Genomic DNA, 25,938 nt, shown 5'->3' with positions numbered 1-25,938 from the left:
TTTTCACTTGACTTTTAGAATTATTTTTAAATTTGAAATGAAAATCTTGAATTATTTTCCAAAATTATTTGTCTCTGTTTGTGTATGTATGAAGTGGAATCTGAGAAGCAACAATACTTGAGTAATTGTTCCAATTATTTCCACCCCTGTTGTATTGTGGGACTGTTCATAATGGAAACAAATCAAACTCTTGTTAGTCATCTCTGCTTTCTGTGCATTGAAAGCTGGAGATCATTTTTCCTCATCCAAATACTGAAATCCAAGGAGTTTAGGGAAACCAGACCTCAAGTGCCACTGTGGGTGCTTCCATCTCAAAGTTTACCCAACAAGCAGGTGGAAGGGGGCGCGGCGGGCGCAAAGGATCCATTCTTGCGGCCTCCTCTCTTTAGCCCCGAGTTGCCCTCTCCACTCGCCCCCCATTATTTGTCCTGGCGGCCGAGCGCGCGGCCCCAATGAGCCCTTTGGAACGGAACGAAAAGAAGGAGCGAGCTGCAGCTGTGACGTGGGCGTCGTTGTTCCATTCAGCGCGTTCGCCATGGCAACGGGGCCGAGGCCCTGGAAGCACGTAGCCCCTCTTCTCTAGACGCCGTCCTGAGGGCAAAGAGGCAGCTGGAAGTTTCTCCTCATGATCACCGCACATGGCGCAAAACCTCCCAACCATTGCATCTCACCTTAAACTAACTTGAATGTGGTTAAATCAACTTAAGCAGTTTTGAGAATTGGGACCATGAACGTTCTTTTCTTGTTCTCAAAGATGTGACCACAACATCGATGCATGTGTTTCTTGTGCAACTTTTACGCACCGTTGACGCACGGACCCAATGAATGTGACCCACTGACCCACATCAAGCGTAATAAACTACTTTCAAACGAATAGAAGTGTGTTTTCCTTTTCTTATAGCTGAACTCGTTCGGTCTCCTCTGCGCGATCTCTCCCTCCGCTCTGTGCCCCAGCACGCTGCAGGACTGCTTGTATTGTTGGGCAGAGTGATTGGGGTTTCTGTACAATCTCCCGTGACCAATGAGCGGGGTGCTGTCAGGGGTAACCACATCTGTCAACCGTTCTTGGCCAATAAAGAGCGGAGCGAGGCGGACCACAGGTGCGCGCCTCTGCGTCCCCTTGGCACAGCGCCCGGGAGATGCTGGAGAGAGACGCCGAGCTGCCCCGTGGCGCAAAAGAGTTACTGTCAAAGACAGCCTCCTTTTAACTCCAGCTATCACTCTGGCTCCGATAGTTATGGCGACCGCAACGTCCAACCACTACAGCGTGCTCACCACCCCCAGCAGCGCGCCGCCGCCGCACTCGGAGTCCGGGAGCATGCAGCAGGCGGCAGCGTACAGGGACGCGCACACCCTGCTCCAGAACGACTACAGCACGTTACCGGGCGGTGGACATCCGCTCAGCCACGCGCACCAGTGGATCACGGCGCTGTCTCACGGTGACAGCGGGGCGCCCTGGCCGTCCAGTCCCCTCGGAGAGCAGGACGTGAAGCCCGTGCTGCACGACAGTGAACGAGAGGAGCTGCAGAACTCCAGCAGTCTGCAGCAGCAGCAACAGCGACACCCTCACCTAGCGCACCAGCAGGCGCATCACGACGCCAGAGCATGGCGAACCAGCACAGCCACCACGCACATCCCCGGTATGGCGACATCTGAGGGCCAGAGCCTGGTGTATTCCCAGTCCGGCTTCGGCCTGATGCCGGGGGGAGAGCAAGGCGGGATGCATCACCACCCCCTCCGGGATGAGGACCACCACAGCCTCAGTCCGCATCTCAGCGATCACGGAGGCGGCCCCGGGGCCCACCAGCAGTCTCTCTCGCACCATCACCAGCACGGGGGCCACCAGGACCATTCAGACGAAGACACGCCGACCTCCGACGAGTTGGAGCAGTTTGCCAAGCAGTTCAAGCAGCGGCGCATCAAGCTGGGCTTCACCCAGGCGGACGTGGGACTGGCTCTGGGGACGCTGTATGGAAACGTCTTCTCTCAGACCACCATTTGCAGGTTCGAGGCGCTTCAGCTCAGCTTCAAAAACATGTGCAAACTGAAACCCTTGTTGAACAAGTGGCTGGAGGAGGCGGACTCCACGTCGGGGAGCCCCACCAGCCTGGATAAAATCGCGGCGCAGGGGAGGAAAAGGAAAAAGAGGACCTCCATCGAGGTGGGCGTCAAGGGGGCTCTGGAGACCCATTTTCTCAAATGTCCAAAACCTGGAGCGGCGGAAATCACCTCCCTGGCGGAGAGTCTGCAGCTGGAGAAGGAGGTGGTGAGGGTTTGGTTCTGTAACCGGCGGCAGAAGGAGAAGAGGATGACCCCCATTGGGGGACAGATACCGGGAGGAGAGGACATGTACGGGGACACCCCTCCTCACCACGGAGCACAGACTCCTGTGCAGTGACCTCAGTTTTATCCTGAGCCACACACGGACCCCATCACGGAGGTATAAGTCCTTCCTTATTTCTTTGACTCTGTGCTGGAACCGCTCGGTACTGGACCCCAGCCAGTTGTAATGTTGGACCCTTGACTGACACAGCGGGGAGATACAGTGGCGCAGAAAATACGCATAGCGGAGATGATGGAGAGGGTTCATGGCGCGGGGCTGCCAGGCGCATTGGGATACGACTGGCGTGTGAAAACCAAAAAAAAAGAAAAAGAAAAAGAAAAGAAAAGAAATCACAAATCGGCTTTTCTACACCTTTAAGGCGCCGGCGTGTCATTATTCAAGGTGTCATAACAAGGGGACAGAGGCAGGGTGTGTGTGTTGATGTGGACACGAGGTTGTCCACAGGGGGGAAATATAAAAACTAGCTCCGGGCGTGATGTGGAAGAGTCGCAGCAAGAGTCAGACTCAGAGTGGGTAAATAAACGCCATCTTTCCGTCATAACAAGAGCAACAGGGGTTCTTCATTCACACACACAGGGAGAGAGAAAGCGAGAGAGAGAGGGCTGAAATGGCAGACACCTGCTGTAGCCTGCTATGTTAAAAATGAAGGCCAATATCAACCAATTATTATGATTATTTTAATACTATTATTGTTGTTATTATGTCATCATCATGACCAATCAAAATGTGTTGATCTAATGTCAAAATGCATCAGTATATTTATTATTTATTTAATGTGGTAAAGAAAACAATCTGACATTGCAATAAATTATATATAATAATAACAATAATAGTAATAATAATATGAATGATAATGGCAGTGAGTATTGGTTGATGCTTTTCTTTCCGTGCAGACTTTGCTGGGCGCCTGTTTACAGTGTGTTTTTTGCTGTTTATTATCTTATTTCTGTACTTTTCCAAAATGCTGTGAAACGATAAAGACCAAGACTGTCCGGCTGCAACACTCGAAGCAGTTCAGCCCAATTTGCCTTCATTTCCTATAAGAAGAAGAAGAAGAAGAAAAAAACAACACAGAAGTATAAAAAAAAACAAAAACAAAAACAAAAAAAACATGAAAATAATGGTTACAAAAAAAGATCAAAAAAGGGAATATATCCTGGTACCAGCTCTGGCCGCAGTGGCTCCACTACTTCTACTGTATGACTCATTCATTCACTGAGAAGACAATTTGTGGGATGTATCTCCATTCGTTTTCGTATGGCTTCGTTTGTTTGTATATTTGTTTGTTTGTTTGTTCCGTTTTCTCTGTCAGTCTGTGCCAAAGCACAAACACAGACACGTGCTCTTGTGCCACTTTAATCCTGTGATTTATGAACCTGATCTGACGGTGGAGAGTTACGAGGGGAAATCCAGCAGTGAAGTTGGAGATTTTATTCTCTGACTCAAATTCAAAGATAAAGTATCGATTTTTGCTTTTTTTCATCAGACACACAAATTCCACTGAAGGGTGTACATGACTGGAGGAAAAATATAATATCTGAAATGAATTATTATGTGAATTACAGAAGAGTTAAAGAAGTTTTTTGCGTTTCCAAAAACTTTATGAACTCAAGGCCCAGGTAACAATAACAAAGTGGATCAATAACCAAACAATCATCACGAATTAATAGAAATTACGCAGAGCAAGATGTTTTGACAATTAAACGCATTTCAAGGAATCATTGCATAATTATAATATTAACTCACGTTTGGCCTGCTATCGTTTTAGTCCCTAAAAAGACAATACGTGTAATTCTGAACACGTCACTTCGATCCTTCAGCTGAATTTGAGTGTCTGAGGCGGAAAGAGGAAAAAACGGAAACTCAACCAAACCAAAACAAAATCGCATTGACCTGAAATCTGTGATCAAACCAAGAAGGAGGCGTGGAGAAAAGAAATCAACGATTGCACAATTTCTATATGCTTTTTTTGTCATTAAATCGTAATTGTTTTCTACAACACTTCAGTCTTTTGCACGTTTGTTCAGCTCCACGACAAGAAACGAGACGCAACTGGCAACAAAGCTTTTCTGTTTTGTTTTTGTTTCCTCGTGCGCGGCCTCGCATTGTGACGATGGATTTTTATCAATCCGTCTCGGCTGCTTAAAATTGTCCTTCAGCTGTTTTGTGTGTTTCCTGCCGCTGATGTTGTTGTGTGGGGAGACGCTATAATCCGTGAAGATGCTCACACAGACACAGCTAGTGTGTGAGGGCCTCAAATTGAAATACATGGCGTTTAATGAGTCTAATATTTTTAATCAGTGACAAATATGAAAGCTAATTGACAATTATGACAAAAAGATGTCAGGATAATGAATGCAGTTTGTACACAGGCCTGTGTGTAGGCGATGAATCAAGGAGGGGAGATGTCATGTGGGCCCAACTGCAAGGTGTAGGACACAAGGTGGACCAATGTAAACCATATAAATCAGACTGGTTTGAGTTATATGGAAAACAAATTGGCCTTTGCTTTTATTGTCCACCATAAAATAATTGTAAACAAGTTTTATTTATCATTTTGACACATAGAATATTTTTTTTAATGGAAAATATCAGTGAATGCACAATATATCATTTATAATAAATATTAAAAACGTCATTTTAATACATGGGAAGCAGGTGAGCGCAGTGTAAAGGGAAGCGTTGGCATATTTCAGGGATTTTGTTGCAGAAAGATTTTGTTATTAATTTCATTATTATTATTTCGATTATTTTATTATTTATTTCACCTGTTATATTTGGCGTTTTCTTGTTGTTTTTTTTTTACCGTATCTCTGTTTCCTTATGTTTGTCTTTACTTCATGTTTAATTCCTCTTAATATAATTATTATTATTATTATAAGCTTGAGCGGTTCATTGGCCAACTCAGGAATCAGTGTGCTGATGCCACCTAGTGGATGTTAGCAGTAGTAGTGGTTAAAGGCTTGGAGATGAATGTAGGATGATTACCTCATGGACAGGGACTGTTTATGCAGTCAGGGATGCACTTATACATTTATTTTATTTATTTATTATTCTTTCTAGATTATAACGTGTAACTGCTCATGTCTTCTGTATTATTTCCCGCGTTTTTAGATACACTCTCAAAAAATCCACCGGAGCAGGAATCCATTCCGATTCATTCTGATTCTAGGATTTTTAGGACAGAATATTTTGCTGCCAAGATCCTGTATTCATTTCACCATGACAAATTTTGTTCTATATTTACATTCTATAAACTATATTTTTCAGGTCCCAAATTTAAAGTAATTTGCTTAGAGGTTTTCTGGACGGGATGATAGCTTCACTGAGGGGAAATAAAGATGAAGTTCATATTTCAATTCTTTAAAAGGTTAAAGAGTTTAGTTACCGTTGTGTTGAATAAGCAAGCCGCTGTCATCTTTACCAGGGGTTTCTTTTTTTGGCATGACTGTGCCATGTAAACAAAACTTGCAAAAACACAGACATGTATTGACAACATGTCCAACAAAGATCCAATTAATTAAAAAGAGCTTTATTTTGAAGGGCTGATTGATTGGTGTTGGGGGACCCTGATTTATTCCCTCAGCATTTCTAAAAACCTGCCCACCGCCCCTCTTATAAATGATGATCCTTATCTGCGTCTGTCTTAACATGAGTAATTCACATTTCGTATTTATTTATAAAATATTTCCATCTTTATGTTTTTATCTGTTTTCAGTGAGTCTCTAAACAGCAGGGACAGGCCTCAGTTTTCTGTCATAGCGGCCTGTTTACCACTGTGTGATTTCCTAGCCTCCGCTCAGCTTTAACTTTGAAATATGAGCCAGTGTGTGTCGTTTTAGGGAGAAAAGAAAAAAAAGAATGAAAGTGTGTGTGTGCATGTTAAGTCAGGCCTAAACACAGCTCTCTGGAGGACCCTATTGCCTGGATTCTGTCCTATCAGCAGGCGGCCATCTGCCCTCCTCCTGGCCCTCACGCTCCTACAGGCATCCTCTGCATTATTCATATCTCCACACACACTCACACACACACACACACACACAGAGACACAGCATCCCACCTCACACACCATGCATAGAAATACAGAGAGCCCCGCACACACACACACACGTGCACGCACAGCTGCTACCTCTGACACTGTAACGCCGTCTCCGACTCTGGTGTCAATGGCAGCTCTGAATTGTCTCCTCTGTCTCGTGTCTCCCAGGGATTCTGCGAACCGGGGACACACACGCAATCAACCAGATCACCAGTCGTCGGTCCACCAGTGCTTTTGTCTCTTTCCCTCATTTCATGCACCTTTCCCTCACCCGAACCCACGCTTGGTCTCCACAGTGGTGCTCCCACGATTTGCTTTTTCTCTTCCTCTGCCCTCCTTTTTCTCCGCGCTCCTCCAAAGCTCCAGCACGAGCACAAAGAAAAGGGCAGAGAGCTAATCCTCCAGCATTGTTGGGTGGGCTTAGTATTGTCGTATAGTAGCAGGCACAGAGGGAGAGGGATTATGAGACAGATATGTGCCAGAGTATACCCACCTCTAAGTGTTGATACAGAGCAGTTTCTCCTGAAAGACTTTATCTACGGTAGATATGTTGTTAACACAGTAACAGAGGCCAAACCAGAGGAAAATAACACAGCTATATTTAATGACATATTATGAGTAATCCATTGTCATACAGCTTTTTATCTCCAGGTATGATACATTCATAAGAATCTTTTATTTTTAAATGTGATAGAGCTTTATTCTTTTGGGTAATTTCAGCAATTTGAACCCCCCTCCCCAGTTTTCTTATTTACAGTTTGATGAGAATCCACAAGTGTTTCAGCACACACACATACGACACCCTAGGAGACGTTATGGCTTCTAAAGTCTATAAGCAGAGATCTCAATGGGAACGTGACACACACGACCTCTGACCTTTAACTGGTGAGGAACACTGAGACAGATGAAGTTGCCCACGGACGCTGATCTGGAAGGAGTAACCTTTGGTGTTTTACCTCAGTAGTTAATGTCTTCTTTTACGATTTCATCTATTCTAACACAAAACTGCTGGAACATTATGACGTCATGACAGGAGTATTCTACGTTTACCGAATGACGTGTCCAAACGTGGACAAACATGCAATGACTGGCGTTAACGTTAAAATGTGCATTTTCTTCCGCGTCAACAGGAAGTCCGCGAAAATCCACAGTATTGCACTAAAACCCACGGATCAATAAAATCATTTTTTAAGACAACACATGTAAACATAATGAAGAAGAAGTGTGCAAAATAACAATATTCTTTAAAAATTCAAACACACCCACCATCACAGTCACACACATTAAAATAAATACATGATAAATAACGACGTATAAAAAAATATATGCTGGCACTGGCATAAAGTAAACGGCTTAAGGAGTTAGTTATCATAAGGCTAGATCTGACTGTTGACGAGAGAAGGCAAGAACATGCAGGCAAAGGGGTCTGAAGACACAAAACCAAAATTCATCTCCTTACGTTTCAGGCTGTATTATTGTACTGAAAAATAAACCGCAGTACACACACACACACAAAGGCTTTGCTGACAATCCTCATTATCAACACCCTGGTTCTACTGACACATCAGATTCAGAATATTCCCTTATTGACCTATCACACGTCAACCTATTCGCTATGTGCTGAATTATATATTTATATTTATGTCACAATACACCGCTAAATATTAATGCTGCATATTTTTAAGTTATATAAGTATTATTTTTGTGCATCACCCACACGAGTAGGGGCCGACCAATGATTGATCTTGAAGATCGGTTGTAGATATTTGATCCTCAAATGAAACATTGGCCGATATTGACTAACATAGGACATTTAGTAGTTGGGAAAAAAGTAATAGAGACTCTCCTAACTGATCTCCAACATAGCTTTGGCTTCACTGTTCTGCGCTTTACCTAATTTTGCCAACATATGCACAAAGTATCTCTGCATTACGGCCTGTCACAGCAATTTTATGTTAATTTCCACTTTATTCCATTTGCTGAAATGAATGAATTCGCCTGCAGGATTGAAATAAAAACAGAAACGAACCCCTTGCTTGCATCCGCACAAGCAGCCTGAACACGCAACATGTCGGCACGTGCATTTGCTGAATGACAAACACACATCGAACCCGCACCTCGCAATCGCACAGGCCGCCCACCAAGCGCAGTCTAGCATCAGATTCGCTCTCTTATTGCTTTACATAACGTTTTCTGAGCAATCCATCACTTTGGAATGTGAAGCAGGTGACACAAAAAAACTCAACTGCTAGCAGAGTTTAAATAAAAAGTAATTTTCACGATCCATCGGCTACATCTTTGATTTAGGAAAAACCCAAACTAATTCACGAAGTCAAACTCAGACAGGCCAGCTTAGAAATGCAGATAAGACTATCCACATGAAGTGTAAAGGGACGCGCCAGCCATGCACTTTCATTCCTTTTATATATCTATTACATCTGTTCCTACGTGATTGTTTGACTCGCTCTTAATGCATGTAAGTGTCTGCGTGACTAATGTCCTGAAAGACCATCAACACAGGGGCATGACAGTAAAGCTGTGTCTCGACTCAGGGGTCAAGCGGCGCGACCTGCCTGTCCCATTTCGAAGGCTCCTACAAATGCGGCAAACAACAAACAAAGGCTCCAACGAGTGGACCCCTCCCGGGACAACCTATCCCAGCATGCATTGCGATTCAGAGACAAACCATGTGGTAATGACAAGGAGAGGTGCAATGCTAAAGTATCACAGGTCAATGAAACCGAAACGTTAAGACAAAGCAAGTGTCATTAAAACTCTCTCCTCGTGTCTCGGGACTAGCTGGGAATACAAGGCCCATGAAGGAGGTGGGTTTCCTGCGCTGTGCAGACCACGTCCTCTGAATGCAGCTGCTCCTGAATTGAGACACAGTTTATTTGTCGCCATATTGTTCTAAGGATGTGGTTGTTGTTGTTTTTTGGCAAAATAAGAATCTTAATAAGACAAAATAAAATTTTCAAGTGCTTTACAATCTAATATATCCACTATCTACAACTAGACTCTTTAAATATGGACAACGGAAATGACTGTAATATCCCAGTTGTGTAGAAGGACATACACACGAGAGGTCATGTTCTGATCCTAGACCAGCGGAGTGGGTAATCATGGAGACTATCACGAGACAATTTGTGTCCAACACAAAATGGTTTTCACAGAGGAAACACAGACATTATTTACACCATATCACAGAGGGGATGGTTTTTATATTTGCAAGCTATCTATACTATTTATACTCATATAGAATTAAATATTCTATCTATTAAATCTGAGAATCCAATCAGATCCATTTGTGTATTTACACTGACTCGTCTGGGTTCACGTGAATCCTGTACAGTTGCCTACAAGTGGACGACATATCGGGTACAAGGCGTTTGAGGGTTCGGTTCGGTCGAAAACTCACACAAGGCCGGGCGGTGCAAGTTGCTACGGGGGGGGGGGGAAGAGGGGGCCACACACAGGTTACAGCAACGGGATGACAGGTTGTGACTGCAGATGATGTGGACCACGTGGAGGAGTTTCTCAGCGGCAGCGTCATTCACTCCTGGTTTTTGTTACTTCTCAGTCATTTTCTGAATCTCTTCTCCTTTCCTTTAACAGCTGCCTCCCTTTTTTCTTCCGTCCATCTCTGACTTTTTAAACTATCCTTCACTCCCTTTCCCTCTTTACCGATCATTCCTCCACTACAGTTAAACCTGTACATCCTCGATTTCTCCACACCAGAAGCACTCCCCAGTTATACACTGTTCTAAGAGGTAGGGGGGAGGGCATGTGTGCAGGTGGGAAGCAGCGCCCTCCTGTGGTGTGCGCGCATGTAGCCGTGTAAGTGTTGTCAACACTTGAGCTGGTCCATCTCGGAGCACTCTGTGTCCATGTCAGAGTCATAAAGCGAGCAGCCGGTGGGGTCGCTGTCCGGGGACGGCGACGGGGCGTCCTGTGGACTGGGGGCGGGGGAGGTGTGTGTTTTTGTGTCTTCCTGGAAAGTGTCCGTGCAGGAGTAGAGACCCAGGTCAGGGAGTTTGGAGTGCGAGTCGCTGCCCTCGTCGGTGTCGCTGTAGTAGAAGTCCTCCAGGTCCACGAACCACTCGGGCCAGAAGCGCCGGCGGATACGCTCACAGTACATGGCCAGGTTGATCAGCTCCCCTGGACAGGACAGAGAATAGAGTCAGTGACGGGCTCTGAAAACAGCAGTCACTCCTACTGATGAACAAAACACCAGCTCATCATCAGTTAATTGATTTGTCATTTTACGGAAAAATAAATGGCTACAATTTTGGCAAGTGATTGAGTTTATGAGTCATTTTTCTAAAATGTCTTAAATGACACAATCTCTCCATCTTCTAATACAAATATACCTCAATAATAATTATAGAGCCTACTAGATAGAAAGTATTCAAGTTCCATTATTTATTAATTACAAACTGATATGGCTAAAGAAAAACATTCCTGTTTGAGTGACTCATCCTTTTTCTTTCACATTACCCTTCAATCAGTTTTTCATTCCTTTATTACATTGCGAAAATAATAATAAAGTAAGCTAGTCCAAAACGGGAAGTTGTGTTAGTGTGTTTAAAAGAGGCAACCAATAGTTATATTGGACAAAGCACAGAACATGTGCGGACCTAAGAGTGAATACAAATTTACAACAGGTTCAAGAGGTTCACACTTAATAGGAATTGTTATTGATATAAACCATCTATTGACCGATGTTAAAACTGAAACAGTGAGCTCACCTTTGATTAGCTGCTCCGGACGTGTTCCCGGTAGCGTCCACATAGCAGGAGCCAGGTGACTGAACACTGCAGCGTCTACTGTGGAAAGACGCGAGCCCATAAGGTACTTCTTATCACCTGGGGGGGGGGGGGGGGAAACACGTCAGATTTATCAAAGCACACAGAAAAATTATAATTGCATAAACAGGATTTTCCTCACACATATAAACACCTGCTGTATTTTTAAAGACGTTGAATGGACATTAAATGAAAAATTCAAGCCACAAAGTAAAAGACATCAGAGATTAGATGATGCCTTTAGGTTTGTTAAACATGAACCTTAGCAAGCACTTCTTATTATGGCCAAACGACAGGTTTTTAGACTGCAATGTTACATTTCACCACAGGAGGTCAATAGTGAGCTATCATTTCCTTCTCTGCAGCCACTGAACCACAAACAAGATGTTGTATAGGTTGTGGCTCTCTAGGTACACACTGAAAAACTAATAAATATGTTGAGCTGCTTCCAGGTGGAACAATCTCTTTTTACAAAGTGGACTCATAAGTACTTAATAAATTCCTTCTGTGCAGCACTTGTGTGTTTATATTTTGAAATCTGAATTGCCCCAGTGGATCATAATAACTCTTACAAATATATTATACAAGATTCTAACTCCATAAATCATAAGCGTTATGATTTATAAGTTTTAAAAATGGCGTCTTGATTCATCACCTAGAATAGTGGCGAGGGTGCGCATGTCCTTCTCCATCAGGGCGTAAACCTCGTCCTTAGAAAAGCGGCCAATCCCGTGGCCGTACATCTCCCTCTTGACGATCCCGCCGGTCAGGTGACTCAGGATCCACTTGAGTAGGTCACTCAGCGGTCCGCTCACCGACAGCATCTTCTGGGTCTCCTCCAGGTTGTCCACCCACTGACAGTAAGCTATGGTCCTGGGACAAAAAATATACATGTGCATTTGTACAGGAGGAAGAGGAGGATGAAGAAGAAGGAGGAAAAACACAAGAACGTCTTTCGCTTAAAATGTACAACACTCCATAGAAGGAAATAACATAGGACAACCACAACATCAACAGCAAACCCACAGGTCCCTCACCAGTAGAAATGTTCCTCCACCATTTTGGTGATGGCGCGGGACATGGCCTTCTCCTGTGGGGTCAGGCTCTTGTTGAGGTTCACGCCCAGCCTCTCCTCCAGGAAGTCCATGATGAACTCCGAGCCAAACACCTGCTCCTGGTTGTACTCGAGCCACGGCATCTTACCCTGCGGCGAAAGCTTCCCGTCAAAGTAGTTCTGCAGGAGACGACAAGGGGAAGAAGAAGAGGGAGGAAAACAATGGTAGAGGGGAAGATGAAAAAATGCAGAAAAGAGAAGGTGGTTGGTTTTAGGTTAAGAATCGGGTCAATTACATAATAATTAGATCGATAGAAACTTGTAATGGGTGAAGAAATTGAGGTTAAAAACTCCTCACAATCAACTTGTGCTCTTTTAAACAGATGAGGTGGTGTATATGGTGTATTCTGTTTATATATTTTTTTCTTTACCTGGTAGGGCAGGTCAACCATGCGAAGGTAGGTCTCCATTTTAAGGCAGAAAGGGGACAGGGACGGAACGCCACTTTGGGGCCTGGAAAACTGGTGGAGTATGATGGCATCTTTAGAGTCCAGCTCTTCTTCCTTTCTGTGGAAGCGAAAAGGAACAAGGCTGGACGTCAAGAAAATATATTCAATGATATGTGGCTTTGCTTAAAGCTATAGAGCAAACAGTAAACAAATATTGACGTGAAGTGTTCACCTTACTGAATCAGGTACTAAACATGAATGTTGGACATTTGGCGCCTCTCTATAAATTGTGGCCCCTGATTTATAAAAAACCTTTTCACTGATGAGAAGTCGAAGGCAGAAATAGGTGTTTTTTTTCTTAAGGTCCCCAAAAGAAATACATTTTACTAAAGCAAGACTAAGGTTGCAAAGGGGTGGAAAATTTTCGGTAAATTTTCGGAAACTTTCCGGAAACTTTCCATGGGAATATTCAGCTAGGGAATTTTGGGAATTTTGAAAAAAAAAAAAAAATTACATAAATTAAACGCTGAGCAATAAAAACATCATTCAAAACTCTATTTTAAAGATGTATGGAATGCAGCACACGGTGCACGTTGAATTTCAACCCTCCACTGTACATTTCTCCATCACATGCACAGATAATTCCCAGCATCCTGAATACTACAGCAGGGCTATTGAGGCCTGCTGTAGTGTGCAGGACTAGTCAGGTAAGTTTTGAGGATATTACCAGGGAAAATATATTAGCATGCTGATTGAGGATTGTTCATCTGTTCATCTAGCCTATTTCTATTCATTTATCCATCAATTGTAAAATATTTTTAAAGACGATTCCAATTGGCCAACTATTTATATCTCTTGCATTGCTTTAGTGTTTTTTTACAAGCTTTTTTGAAAAAAGCTTGTAAAATAATATTCTACAGAGCATTGCCACGTGCACTATCTCCTGTGTGGAGACATATCACCCCAGCCAATGTAGAAGGAAAGGCTGTGTACATTTGCAAGTACTGTGCAAAGACCTATGTTAAGAATGACACAAAGATGCAGAAGCATATAGTCAAGTGCCCAAAGTTTCCTCAGGGCTCAAATCAGCCTATGACAAAACAAAATGTTTATATTTATGTCTGTATATGACAAGGTAAATACAGTTAGTATAAATTACCCACACAATTTCCAGTTTATTCCCGTTAATTCCCGTATGTTTCCAGGTTTGAATATTCCCAGAATTTTGCAACCCTAAACAAGACATAAGGTCAACTCTCCATGTAGTAAATTAATGTTAACATTAAATACTCCTAGATGTCCAAAGCAAGTTACTGTGTGTGTGAGGGTTTTTACTCTTATCTATCTAAGAACCGATTTCAGTTTTTATCAATTAATGTGAGGACAACATTAAGGTTTATATTAGATTTAAATCAGGGTTTAAGAAATCTTGCCACTGTGATATATGAATGAAGGACCACACATGTCATATCATTTCATTTGGACAATAAAGGCTTTCTATTCTATTCTATTCTATTTCTATCTCAGCCTACTCTGTCTATCATAAGACAAACCAAGTGGCTGTGATTGATTGGATCAATGAAATGATCTGCAGCAGGGACCCTTTTAACTGGCCCCTGAGTGACTGTCGGCCCCGGGGCCATTGACATTGGGCCGAGGAGGAAACTGCAGTGTAAAGATACCACAGGCCGACTCCTTCCGAAAGGTTGTGGTGCGTTCACGTGCATCACGTTTGAGACGCTCGGCAGCTGAAGAGCTGTCTATTCCTCTTTGGTGCTGAAATGCCTGCCGAGTCTGTGTAGGGATAATGTAACGGAGGCAACGCTACTTAAGGGAGGAGGGTGTCGTAAAATGGAACCTATTTAGATAAGGAGATGTATAAAGAGAGAGAGATGCAATATTTAACATTAGACTGGACAAAACCATGCATCTGAACGAATATTTCACTGCACAACAAACCTGTTTTTAAACCATAAACGTCTAAAAATCAACATTTCTAAGAACACAACTGTGCTTTGATTACATAAAATAAAATAGCAAAATGTCCTTTTTCGTGTTATTCCCTTAAGAGACCATAGATGTGTCATCCATGCGGACTGTGAAGTGTCCTTCTGTAAACTGTGCAGCTGAGGGCCTGGCCGGCACGAAACCCGAGATTACAGACGACAACAGACTAGGTCAGTCCTGCTTCCTGCCAATACACAATCAATAGTAATGAATGAAGATTTACAGACTTCTACAAGCTATATCCCGTCACAGCTGCCACTGCAATGTGTTTGGGCGTTAAGGTTTGACTGTTCACATCAGAGGATGTGATGGGATTTCTTAACGATTGAAAACCGGAAAATAAAGCAGACCAAAGGTGAATCCATATATTTGGTGTCACCTCGTCCTTGAAATACACTGAAAGTGACCTGTGGTCTCGGTCTATGTCCATTCACGTGACGTGGGAGCTGTGTGTAATAGGCCCACACACATCACCAACAAACAACATGGACGATGAGCTATTATCGTTTGAAGGTGTTATCAGCTATTTTAAATCCAACTAGATAAAAAAAATCTTTGTAATGTGAGGCTCTCATCATTAATAATTAAGATAAAATAAGCCAATAAAGGTGTGTATCTCCTGGTGCGTGTTTGTTAGGAGGATGTTGGGAGGGGGGGTTACATCACAACCCTTCCACTCACGATTCCTTATTCTCCGCTGACTCCTCTCATTACCCCTCCCACCCTGAGCAGATTAAGTAATATCAGCCCCCCGGTGAAAAGACAGCAGAGGATGGGTGAAATGTGAATAATATTAGCACGGCGGCTGGTGAGTTAGTTTGCAGCGGCCTGACGGTGCTGATGCTCCGCAGCCTCCTCTCTCTCAGCCTCGGTACCTGATGGACAGCAGTTCGTGCAGCAGATAGGCAGCGGCAGCGAGCAGAGCCCCTCCGGTCAGATACAGCGTCTTCCTCCACCACGAGTCCGAGCCCAGAGCGGACATGATCCCGCTGTGGTCCTGCAGGGGGAAGGCGATGATGCACCCATAAAACGACAGCTCCTCGCCGGTGCCCAGCGGGCCGCAGAAGAAGCTCTGGTTCTGGCCGAGATCAACCACACACGACCGCGTCCAGGCGAACCCGACGCGCCAGTACATACTCTCTGTCTCCGGCCGCTTTCCGCCTCGCTCCAGCTGCTCGGGGAGTCATCGGCCGCGGCTTCATGGGCGCCGGGGGCCGCGGGTGAGGGTCGACGGGGTGAGCGGCGGCCGGCCGGACACTAGCGTCTCGCCCGGGACTTGTCCCCGCAGCGGGGTCGACATCCTCCGCAGCCCGCTTGGAGCTCGCTGGTTGTGGCCTCCCTTCCGCCGCTCTCACCGTCAAGTCACACGAAGGGAAACACGCAGGTTCCGGTCACAGCCTACAAAATAAAAGTGGGTGTAAAGGTCCTGTTCTGCAACATCATGGAGAAAATGCCAAATAAAATAAATGCACGATGTCCTATTCAGAGTTTGAATTAGATATAATACAAACTGCATTATGGTAAAGAAAACAATAAATGCATAAATTCATAATAAATAAATAAACGATAGATAGACAGACAGATGGATATGTATATATATATATGTTATTTATGCTTATTTATATATACACATTTACATAAATACTTACTTACATACTGAGATATAACTTCTAACATCTCTACTATGATAAGGTGCTGTGGCTTAGTTGGTCAAAGCGCCTGTCTAGTAAACAGGAGATCCTGGGTTCAAATCCCAGCAGTGCCTCAGATACAGCCACTTCTTTTGTAACACCTATCTTAATTATAAAATGTACATATTAAAGCACTCAAACAATTACGCTATATGCAATTGCACCATGGTTGAAATATAAGACACTACTATGGCACTTTGAGTGTGTGCGCCCAGCAGCTCCTTAAACCAAGCTGCACCAAATTTCACACGCTCATAGATACTGGTTTCCCAAATTTGCCAGATTTTATTCATCAGGATCGATTTTTCTCTCAGAAGACAGTGAAAATGTTGAAACACTTATCTCACAATGTTAGAAAAGAATTCGCCCCCTTGATTCAGAACTGCATCAAAAATTGAACGGATTCCTCCCTGACCAAAAACACAACCTTCCACCAGTGTTCATGGTAATCTACCTCGTTAGTTTTGTGTAATTAAACCTAAAATCAAACTAGCAATTAAACCAATACACATTGTACTACTAATGCCTCATCTATTCAAAAGGTGCTGTGGCTTAGTTGGTCAAAGCGCCTGTCTAGTAAACAGGAGATCCTGGGTTCAAATCCCAGCAGCGCCTCAGATAGAACCAATCTCTATTATAAGATGTACTTATTAAAGTTTATTAATATTTACATTAGTGAAATATAAGGACCTACAATGGCACTTCGAGTGATTTCCCCCGACACTAATTTGAGCTAAACCAAACCTCATAAACTCATTGATATTAGTTTCCTAAGTCGCCTGATTTTATTCATCAGGATCGATTTTTCTCTGAGAAGACAGTGAAAATGTTGAAACACTTATTATCTCACAAAGTTAGAAAAGGATCTGCCCCTTGGTCCAGATCTGCATTCAAATTGAATAGGTTCTTCCCTGACCAAAAGCACAACCTTCCACCATGTTACGGGGCAATTTGACCTCAAATCAAAGTATTACTAACACCACGTCTGTCATTAAGGTGCTGTGGCTTAGTTGGTCAAAGCGCCTGTCTAGTAAACAGGAGATCCTGGGTTCAAATCCCAGCAGTGCCTCAGATAGAACCAATCTCTTAGTACCGACTTTCTTAATTATCACATGCACCTAATAAGCACTCAAATGTTTACATTGTTGAAAATGCAATACAGGTAACTATTATTGCCACCAACAGTCCCTGTAATCGAGCTGAACCAAATTTCACAGTCATAGATTTTAGTTTTCCTTAATGTGCCTGATTTTATCCATCAAGATCAGTAAATGTTTCTCTTGGAAGAAAGTGAAAATGTTGAGAAACGTCTTATCTCACAATATCAGAAAAGAATCTGCTCCCCGATCCATACAGGCATTAACATTTAATGGATTCCTCCCTGACCAAAACCACAACCTTCCACCAGGTTTCATGGTAATCTACCTCGTTATTTTTGTGTAATTAGACCTAAAATCAAACTAGCAATTAAACCAATACAGAAACTACTATTACTAATCCCACATCCAGGTGCTGTGGCTTAGTTGGTCAAAGTGCCTGTCTAGTAATCAGGAGATCCTGGGTTCAAATCCCAGCAGTACCTCAGATGGAGCGAAACTCTATTACTCTATTGCACTAATTAAAGCACACAAACATTTACACTGGTGAAATACAAGGCACTACAATGGCACTTTGAGTGTGTAACACAAACAGACCTTTAAATGTTATCGAGCTGCATCAAATCTCACACACTCGCTGATTTTAGTTCTCTAAATGTGCCTGATTTTATCCATCAGGATCCACACGTTTTTCTCTGAGGAAATAGTGAAAGATATGATAAAACACGCTAATTCAAAATGTTAAATAAAGGAAAAAAGGAAAAACCGTGCATCTGTCTCCTGCTCTGGATTCTCATAAAAACTCAATGAGTTCTTTCCTCACCCATACCACATTCATGTAGTTTCGGGATTATCCGTTCTGTTATCTTTGTCATCTTGTCTACAAACAGATATACAACTACTTACACCAAGGTGCTGTGGCTTAGCTGGTCAAAGCGCCTGTCTAGTAAACAGGAGATCCTGGGTTCAACTCCCAGCAGCGCCTCACAATGAAATGCTTTTTCAATAATAATGCTGATCTCATTTACAATTAATATTAGACAAACAAACAAATATTAACATGAGTGAAAATTATATTTGTAGTTTATCAATAGAGGAGTGTAATAGTCACACAGACACTGACATTCTTGAAAAAACATATAACACCACAGCATATGCAGGAAAAATTACTCATATTTCAAGGAACATCATTTATTTAGATTATTTATTACTATTCACATTAATGTATGCGGTCTCATCCCCCAGTTTTCTCGTTCTTCTCCTACTTTAATCTAATGTCGTCCCGGATTTTGCACGTTTTATCACAGGCTAGTGCTTTGATTTCTCCATTCACTGTGAACGTTACAGGTTTTATTTTGAAGGAAACCCTGTGTCTTGTATTATTTTTTCCGCTGCTCTCTGTTTGCTTCATGCAGCTGAAGTGACGTCACGAGGGAACGGCAGCACCCCATAGTACAAACACCTAGAGGCAGCTACTGGTAAATACATCCTCTGATGTTACTCAACCCTTTCACTTGTAAGTTCTAAATCCTAACTTAGGGAAAATGTTGAATTTAAATGGAGTAATCTTTCTACTTTACCTCATGGTTTTTAGTTATTCAAAGATGAGGCTTTTCATGTGAAAACTGTTATGAAACATTCTTTGAGATGACCACTAGAGGTCCTACCACAGCCACTGTGTTGAAGTGACATTGAGCACATCCTGGAAGATTCTCCAAAGTCCATTACATATTGTGCGAGCATGACATAAGCGCTTGAATAACAGCAGTGAACAGCTTTTAATTGATCACATCTTACATTTTATTATCATAATTGATCCTCAAAATATGATCCAACAAGACTTTCAAGTAAAACTAATTTTGGAAAAAAATTTAAATCAGAAATAGTAGTATTCTTTTAGTTGGGTTGAGCCCTTTACATTTTATATTGCCCATTCACGAGAACACTCATGTAACAGATGGAGGATGCCGCAGGGGAGGAAAATGTCAGATGAAGGCGGGATCGAACTCTCTTCAAGGATTCTCTCTGTCACTTCTGTCTCCTCAGTAGTTACATGGGAGTGGCCTTTAACAAGATGTAGATATCCCCGTTAATGTGGGACAAGTAAACAGGAGAAAGAATGACAGCGAATCAAATTAATACTTGAATCCTTAATTACATTTTACAATGTGCTGTTATAAAGGGTTTCCTCTGTGACCAGCAGCGTGTATTTTGTTAGGCTTTCGAGCACCTTGTTCCGAGCGCAGCCACACACTCACATATACAGGCACGCACGCACACACTGCCACAACTCAGTGATTAAATAAATGGCAGAAGGTAAATTAAAAATAACAATGCACAAACCAAAGTTTATAGACAAATCTAAAACGATTGAAATTTGCATTTATCCACCCAAAAAGGCCTTGGCTAAATATAAACAAAAAAAGATAGCTTTCAAAGAGTTCTACAGCTAAAGCAGAATAAAGGGACAATTATTTACAATACAAATAATCAGCTTTAATTAGTGAATCATGATGGTGAAATTAATTGGGACACTTTCATCTGAAGCGCAAGCCCGAAGCTAAACCGCCACATGATTTCCATTAAAGTGTCTTTAATAAGGCAAAGACATGACAGAGATAAAATAAAAGGATTACAAAGCTATTTACAAAAGTGAGGAAAGAGGTTGAGCCATCATGATTCAAAACAGTAAAGTCTAAGACGAGCCGCTTTGGGGATTTTCACAATCGACCATCGAAGCACAGGGCCGTCCAATCACACCACAGTTGCACAGGGTGATATCCAAATCAGACCCAACAGCACAGGATCCAATACATTTACAGAGAAGACTACTGCACTATAGTCCCTGAGGAATGAAAACCCACACAGACTGGCCGCTGACGTGTTCTACACACACTCACACAGACACTCACAAACACAGTACAAGTGATCAAGTTTTGTTTCTCTAAACCCAGGGGGGCAGCGTATATTAGGACTTGCTCTCCTGGGCTATTCAAGGACGTCAGGCTCATCAAAATGACAAAGTTTAAAGCCCCATATTCGTGGCCTCCCCCTCCCACAAAATGTTCATCAGTTTCAGTTTATATCAAGTCTGCAGCAGAGGAGCACGGCCTGTCACGGGTGTCCGCTGAGGATGAGGGGACATCTCGATCAGTGATTTTTCCAAACGGACATTGAAAAGTTTGTGCTGTGTGACATTTTTTGTTTAAAAAAGAAGGTCCGCCCCTCTCGACATCAAACCCTTTTGATGCCCATGGAAACGCAGACCCGCGCTAAGACTGGCTGTAAGAGTTGCTTTGGTTCCCGTTGGAGCTCTGGTCGCTCTCGCTGCAGACAACACAGAGAGAGAGAGAGAGAGAGAGAGAGAGAGAGACATGGAAGTGTGATGAAATATAACTGCAGCGAGGTGGAACCAAAAAAGTTTAAAGCCATTAGCATGCCTGAATTTATTCAAAATTCTACAGTAAATATAAAATTTCGGGTTATGGGTAGACAAAAACATTACAATGAGTTCCGATCCAACATGAAACCAGGTCAATGCAGCATTATGCTGTTTACTAATGATTTATTAACTGTTATATTGCAAACCTATCGGGCTCAGTCGGGTATCCACAGTCTATCTGGCCATACTACATCAAATAAAATATGCATGTTCTCTATATAACAAAAGATGTGACGCACATGGTCACATCAGATTTACCTGTTAGGAGGAGGTTTGGGTTTAGGCATCTTGTTGAGCACAGCAGCTATTTCCTTCCTGTCATCAAAGTTCTTCCACTGGTCGTAGAGCTTCAGAATCACACGGATGATCTCCAAGATCTTGACAGAAAACACAGGTCGAACTAAATGTTACATCTTTATTGAACTATTGTCTCCACTGCCCACCCACTATTTCCACTGGTGCTGCTGATTCACTTGTATCTGCAAGCTTTCAGAAGACGTATAAAAATACAAATGAAATGAACCCAATCAACTCAGTACAGAGAGAAGGCTCCGTCCGTTTCCTGTATATGCAACATTGAACATCAATGAACCTGAACACATCATCATTAAAAGGCTGTAATTGTTTAGAAAAAAAATGAAAACAGGCGACTTTTACAATACAACAGAGGAGAGTCTTACTTTGTCCATGTCAACAGAGAGCTCAGCAAACCACTGCCTGGCATCTTTCTGCTGAACCACACAGGCAACATGCAAACAGGCTGTGTGCAGAGAGGAAGAACATCTGATGAAATTGCATCTGATAACACTAATTTCAAGTCGGTAACTTTGTTACACAGCAGCAATGAGAAATGCAAGGGGACAGATCTTACCCAGGGCGATCATGAAGGGGGGGTAGAGCAGACACAGATCAGTCCTGTACGTGTCATTCACTATTCGCCTGGTGCAGAAACACGGCAGCACAGTGAGTTCATGTAGAACTTTTTGAATTTTCCAGATAAAGACATTACTTCAGCAACAGATCAATGACCACAGAGAGTGTCGTACCAGGCCAGAGGCAGCAGCATATCCTCCTGTCCCATATCCTGCACATACTGCAGCAGTGGTCTGTACGGGTGGTACACGATCAGGCAGCAGTCCTGAAACAGGAAGTTATATCAGTGATCAGTGGTGAAGACAAACTCAGGGGCAACGATACAAATCTTTTTCTACTCACCATCAACTCCAGAAGGTAGAACTCACATTCCAATATCTGTACAAACACAAAATAAATGTGTATTTTCAGACCAGGTAAACAATGTTAAAAATGTACGAGGAACATTTGACTTTTTTTTTAATGTTTCTTTCATATTGTGCAACACAGGTAAACATAATATTATGCAACAAACTGCTGTGATGTTGTGTCACATTAGCTGAGCTTTGTAAGAGGTCTGGAAAGGTGCATCTGGACATTTTGCCTTTGACAAACGAAGAATGTAACAGGGGATTTTCTGGGTCAGTTCTTCACAACAACAGGGACATTTGTGGAACATTCAGGCAAGGTGTAGAGATGAGACAGGACATGATGTCTGAGTTCTGCTGCTGAAACTTTGTTGTTTACAGCGCATCAACACCCGCATTGGTTCTTACAGCCAAAAGTCTTAAGAGTCTTTCTAAGTAAACATTTTTTTCACAATAAGATAAGATCAATCTCACCATCTAATGACAAAAAGAGACACAAAAAATCCTATACAAAGTATTATTGTGACTATCCAAGTGGAATTGGCCTTTGTAAATCTGATTGCAACCAGTGTTTGCTTTAACAATATCTGCAGAGTGGACATGAAATATTATGTTCAGTAGTTGCAGCACTGCGCTAACTCATTCTCTACTATGTGAGCCGGCCCCTCCTTGTATCACTGCATGGTGGCTCTCTATAAATAATCATTTACACAGCTTTCTGGACAGGCAGCGTGTCGGGACAGCCCTAGTGACGTCCTGGCAACTTGGTGGAGATGCTTCATAAATAAAATCCTGCGCTTTGCACCAAAGTGAGAGCTGCTGCGCAGAGCAGATTTATGCACACACTTGTACGTGGGGGGGCCACGGTCGAAGCATCAGAGGTTTTATCACATGACTGCGAACATTAGCAGTGGAATCTCACATAATGATAGACACCAGCGTGGCAACACTGTGCTGGTATGCTGTAATGTAGCACACCGGTGCATAAATAACCCTGCCGAGGAATCAAGCAAACAAAACAACTAGCATAGACATCCATTCATATTTGAATATTTTAACTGGTGTTGAAGTTTGTTTTGTCTATGATGGGATTAAGCAAAAACTACTGAACCACTATTGTTGAAACTTGGTGGAAGGGTGGGGTACAGGCCAAGGACAAACCCATTAAGATTTGGAGCAGATATAGAGAAGATTCTTATCCGCTGTCTTTGACATTGTGACATAGGGTGTTAGCCTTGGTGGAGGTATGTGCCCTTGTAGTTTGTCTCTGTTTCAGTGTGTGCGCACTAAACCTTGGTTTGAAGCAGTCTACGAAACCATCTTTTATCTTTGTTATTACTCTGACCTCCACTCAAGCCCCACCCTCACCCAATCATGAATAAGTGAGATGTCGGTCCCTCAAACAGACTAATTAGGCACATCACTTTGTCATTGTTTTGTCAAAACTGCTGACAGGGTGGTTACTTTACCATCATCTTGTATTTTTCATGTTAAATGAATATCTTTTAGTGAATAGCTGCACATTGTATTTAGAGTGACTCGCTCCAGATAACAACAACCGATCCCCAAAATTGCAACCTGCTACAAAGAAGTTTTACTCACATGATTCATTCTGTAAGGAAACTCCTTTGGGAAGGCGTAGGAAAATCTAGTCTTTACTGTTTCATAAAAAACAAAAGAACATTATAATATAATAGTGTCCATTGCAGTGAAAAACACATTTTGAAAGATCTGAAGAGTTGTGCTATAAAATATACTTGTTAATACTTACACACAGATGTCGCTGCAGAGATCAACCTGGTATTGGATACAACTCCAAATTCCTGAAAGGAGCATAACTTATTAGGCTAAATACAGCAAAACTTAAAAGCATAAAATTGTGGCCGTACTATCAACACATACCTCAACTTTGGAAGCAAGGAAAACACAAGTAGGCGCCATGAGCACTGGGTCTATGCTTTTCAGGGAGTACCTGCAAAAAAGAATAGATGAACGTTTATCGACTTATAGGATAGATCCAATGAAGAAAGTCTTAAATACAAACTGAGACAAGATCTCACTGGAATTCAACAGCAACAATACATTCAAATAAAGAGGAACGGCAAGGTGCCTACAAGCTTTTAACTGGGGCTATGGTAATATCAATAATGTTATATTACAGATGATAATATGGTGATGCATTTTTGATTTTATTAGACATTTTACTATTAATCTGCATATATCATAGAGGGAAAATAGGTATAGTTAATACGGCTAATGATGACCTGCATCCTTTTAAGTATATAAAGTTATATAAAGCACTTAGGGATATAATGTTTTAAGTGAGCAAAGACCAATCAAATGAGGTTGTTCACTGTTTGGATAATGTTCCCCTCTAGATGCTCTGAAGACTGAACATACAAGATCAAACTAGGGCTGAAAAATAAAACAATATGAATAATTATCACATTATTTTCATCAATAGCAATGTCAGATAACTCAAATGCATTATAATATAATGCTTATGCACTTGGCAAGCACATTGAGGAGGCTTATCATGTCATTGATCTGCATCAGATGAATTGCTATTTATCATGTGATTGTCAGTCAAGAGTTTGAAACAACAACCTTCCCTCAGAAGCAAAAATCAGCCTTTAAACTTAACAGAAGTAATAATGCGATATTCATCATCAATAACTGACATTGAACCTTGATATAATATTTGGGCATCCCGACATCATCCTCTTCCACATATTGCCATGATTAATACATATAGTCAGATTGAGATATTAGTGTGTGAGCTCTTCCTCTCTCTTACCTGGCATAGAAGCGTTTGAAATAGACAGTTGCCGTGGCGATCACCTGCTGCCTCAGCTTCAGGTGTTCCCCTAAAGCCTGGATCACTGAGAGAGATGGAAGAATGTGTAAAAGTGATTCTACCTTTAAATATTAACAGCACAGCATCTAATACACGTGATTGTCACTTCTGTGGAAACCATATCACCCATCCTGAGCTAGTTACCTCAAGACATTATCGTAAACAAAGATAATCATGTACCATTGGCAAAGAAGATCTGCAGTTTCCAGTACTCCTCCTCTGTGAGAAACTTCAGGTCCTTCTGTCGCTCCTTCATCAGGTCCTGTTTATCCAGAACCCACTGCAAACTGTACAAGACACAATAAATATACATCACTTTTTATTCATCACTTCACTAACCCGTGAGCAGCCGAGCTAGCGGGTAGCACAGAGGCATCACTATCGATTCCGCTGTGCTAGCCAAACATGCTGCTATCGCGTAGCATGGAAGCCAAAACAGGGAGATAATCTGGTGAAGCATTTAAAACACTAAGATAAAAGTGTGTTTCTTTATGTTCGTGTGTGTTAAACAATAACAACAACAGGAGGAGTTCAAAGGAAGCGGCTAGCTATCGCTGCCGCACACACACAAACAGCTAGGCCTCACAACAAACATGACGACAGGCGAGATAAAAGCCTAACGCGTAAAGTTTTCGGAAAAAACTTACTAATGAGAACTTTGCCAGAAGTTTCCCGCCATGTTGCAGCAGCCGCGGCGGAGAAAAACACTTTTTTAATGATTGTTTCTTTCCGACAAAGAAAGTGAACACCACCGGAAAAGAGCTGAGCTGACACTGGAGCAACAGTGAAACGTGTCCGGAATCGAAGCGGAAAGGTTCCGGAATTTTATTTCCGCACCCTACAAATAAAAAGGTTTTAATTCATGTTTGACTTGTTCCTAAATAAATTCAAAACACAAGTATAAGTTATTTGAATTGTGTAAAAAACGGAAAT

General features: G+C 42.3%; 3 protein-coding genes and 5 non-coding genes across 8 annotated transcripts; 6 read left to right on the top strand and 2 right to left on the bottom strand.

The window, feature by feature from the left end:
• The first annotated feature begins 1,021 nt into the window (after nucleotides 1-1,021).
• Nucleotides 1,022-2,398, top strand: pou3f2a (POU class 3 homeobox 2a). Its single transcript, XM_053445542.1, has one exon. The coding sequence runs from the start codon at nucleotides 1,022-1,024 to the stop codon at nucleotides 2,396-2,398; it is 1,377 nt and encodes a 458-aa protein (XP_053301517.1).
• Nucleotides 2,399-6,965: 4,567 nt separating this feature from the next.
• On the bottom strand, nucleotides 6,966-15,833 carry faxca (failed axon connections homolog, metaxin like GST domain containing a). Its single transcript, XM_053445129.1, has 6 exons — nucleotides 15,574-15,833; nucleotides 12,674-12,809; nucleotides 12,226-12,422; nucleotides 11,844-12,061; nucleotides 11,132-11,248; nucleotides 6,966-10,541 (listed from the first exon to the last, which is right to left on the bottom strand). The coding sequence occupies exons 1-6, from the start codon at nucleotides 15,831-15,833 to the stop codon at nucleotides 10,231-10,233; spliced, it is 1,239 nt and encodes a 412-aa protein (XP_053301104.1). The 3' UTR covers nucleotides 6,966-10,230.
• Nucleotides 15,834-16,389: 556 nt separating this feature from the next.
• trnat-agu (transfer RNA threonine (anticodon AGU)) lies at nucleotides 16,390-16,463 on the top strand. The gene has a single exon. It is a non-coding gene; the product is annotated as a tRNA-Thr (tRNA).
• Nucleotides 16,464-16,930: 467 nt separating this feature from the next.
• trnat-agu (transfer RNA threonine (anticodon AGU)) lies at nucleotides 16,931-17,004 on the top strand. Its single transcript has one exon. It is a non-coding gene; the product is annotated as a tRNA-Thr (tRNA).
• Nucleotides 17,005-17,384: 380 nt separating this feature from the next.
• trnat-agu (transfer RNA threonine (anticodon AGU)) lies at nucleotides 17,385-17,458 on the top strand. The gene has a single exon. It is a non-coding gene; the product is annotated as a tRNA-Thr (tRNA).
• A 439-nt stretch (nucleotides 17,459-17,897) lies between these two features.
• trnat-agu (transfer RNA threonine (anticodon AGU)) lies at nucleotides 17,898-17,971 on the top strand. Its single transcript has one exon. It is a non-coding gene; the product is annotated as a tRNA-Thr (tRNA).
• A 426-nt stretch (nucleotides 17,972-18,397) lies between these two features.
• On the top strand, nucleotides 18,398-18,471 carry trnat-agu (transfer RNA threonine (anticodon AGU)). The gene has a single exon. It is a non-coding gene; the product is annotated as a tRNA-Thr (tRNA).
• A 791-nt stretch (nucleotides 18,472-19,262) lies between these two features.
• ccnc (cyclin C) lies at nucleotides 19,263-25,790 on the bottom strand. The gene is made up of 12 exons (XM_053445089.1): nucleotides 25,653-25,790; nucleotides 25,186-25,292; nucleotides 24,946-25,030; nucleotides 24,051-24,120; nucleotides 23,920-23,971; nucleotides 23,751-23,806; nucleotides 22,144-22,179; nucleotides 21,975-22,066; nucleotides 21,800-21,867; nucleotides 21,609-21,688; nucleotides 21,187-21,305; nucleotides 19,263-20,813 (listed from the first exon to the last, which is right to left on the bottom strand). Exons 1-12 carry the CDS (start codon nucleotides 25,682-25,684, stop codon nucleotides 20,759-20,761), a joined length of 852 nt encoding a protein of 283 aa, XP_053301064.1. The 5' UTR covers nucleotides 25,685-25,790; the 3' UTR covers nucleotides 19,263-20,758.
• Between the last annotated feature and the right edge of the window lie 148 nt (nucleotides 25,791-25,938).

This window comes from Pleuronectes platessa, chromosome 17 (assembly GCF_947347685.1).
Source record: "Pleuronectes platessa chromosome 17, fPlePla1.1, whole genome shotgun sequence".
Lineage (NCBI taxonomy): Eukaryota > Metazoa > Chordata > Actinopteri > Pleuronectiformes > Pleuronectidae > Pleuronectes > Pleuronectes platessa.
The sequence above is the reverse complement of the archived record's forward strand: the minus strand, read 5'-3'. Positions and strand labels throughout refer to the sequence as shown.

Bases quoted from the DNA above. Each gene is read 5' to 3' on its own strand.
- pou3f2a (XM_053445542.1), top strand. From the start codon at position 1,022: ATGAGCGGGGTGCTGTCAGGGGTAACCACATCTGTCAACCGTTCTTGG.
- faxca (XM_053445129.1), bottom strand. From the start codon at position 15,833: ATGTACTGGCGCGTCGGGTTCGCCTGGACGCGGTCGTGTGTGGTTGAT. The intron at 12,423-12,673 runs GTAAAGAAAAAA...CGTCTCCTGCAG, and splicing joins TGGTTGACCTGCCCTACCAG to AACTACTTTGACGGGAAGCT. The intron at 11,249-11,843 runs GTGATGAATCAA...CCCCCCCCCCAG, and splicing joins CACCCTCGCCACTATTCTAG to GTGATAAGAAGTACCTTATG.
- ccnc (XM_053445089.1), bottom strand. From the start codon at position 25,684: ATGGCGGGAAACTTCTGGCAAAGTTCTCATTA. The intron at 25,293-25,652 runs GTAAGTTTTTTC...TGTCTTGTACAG, and splicing joins TTCTGGCAAAGTTCTCATTA to TTTGCAGTGGGTTCTGGATA. The intron at 25,031-25,185 runs GTACATGATTAT...CATCTCTCTCAG, and splicing joins GCAGATCTTCTTTGCCAATG to TGATCCAGGCTTTAGGGGAA.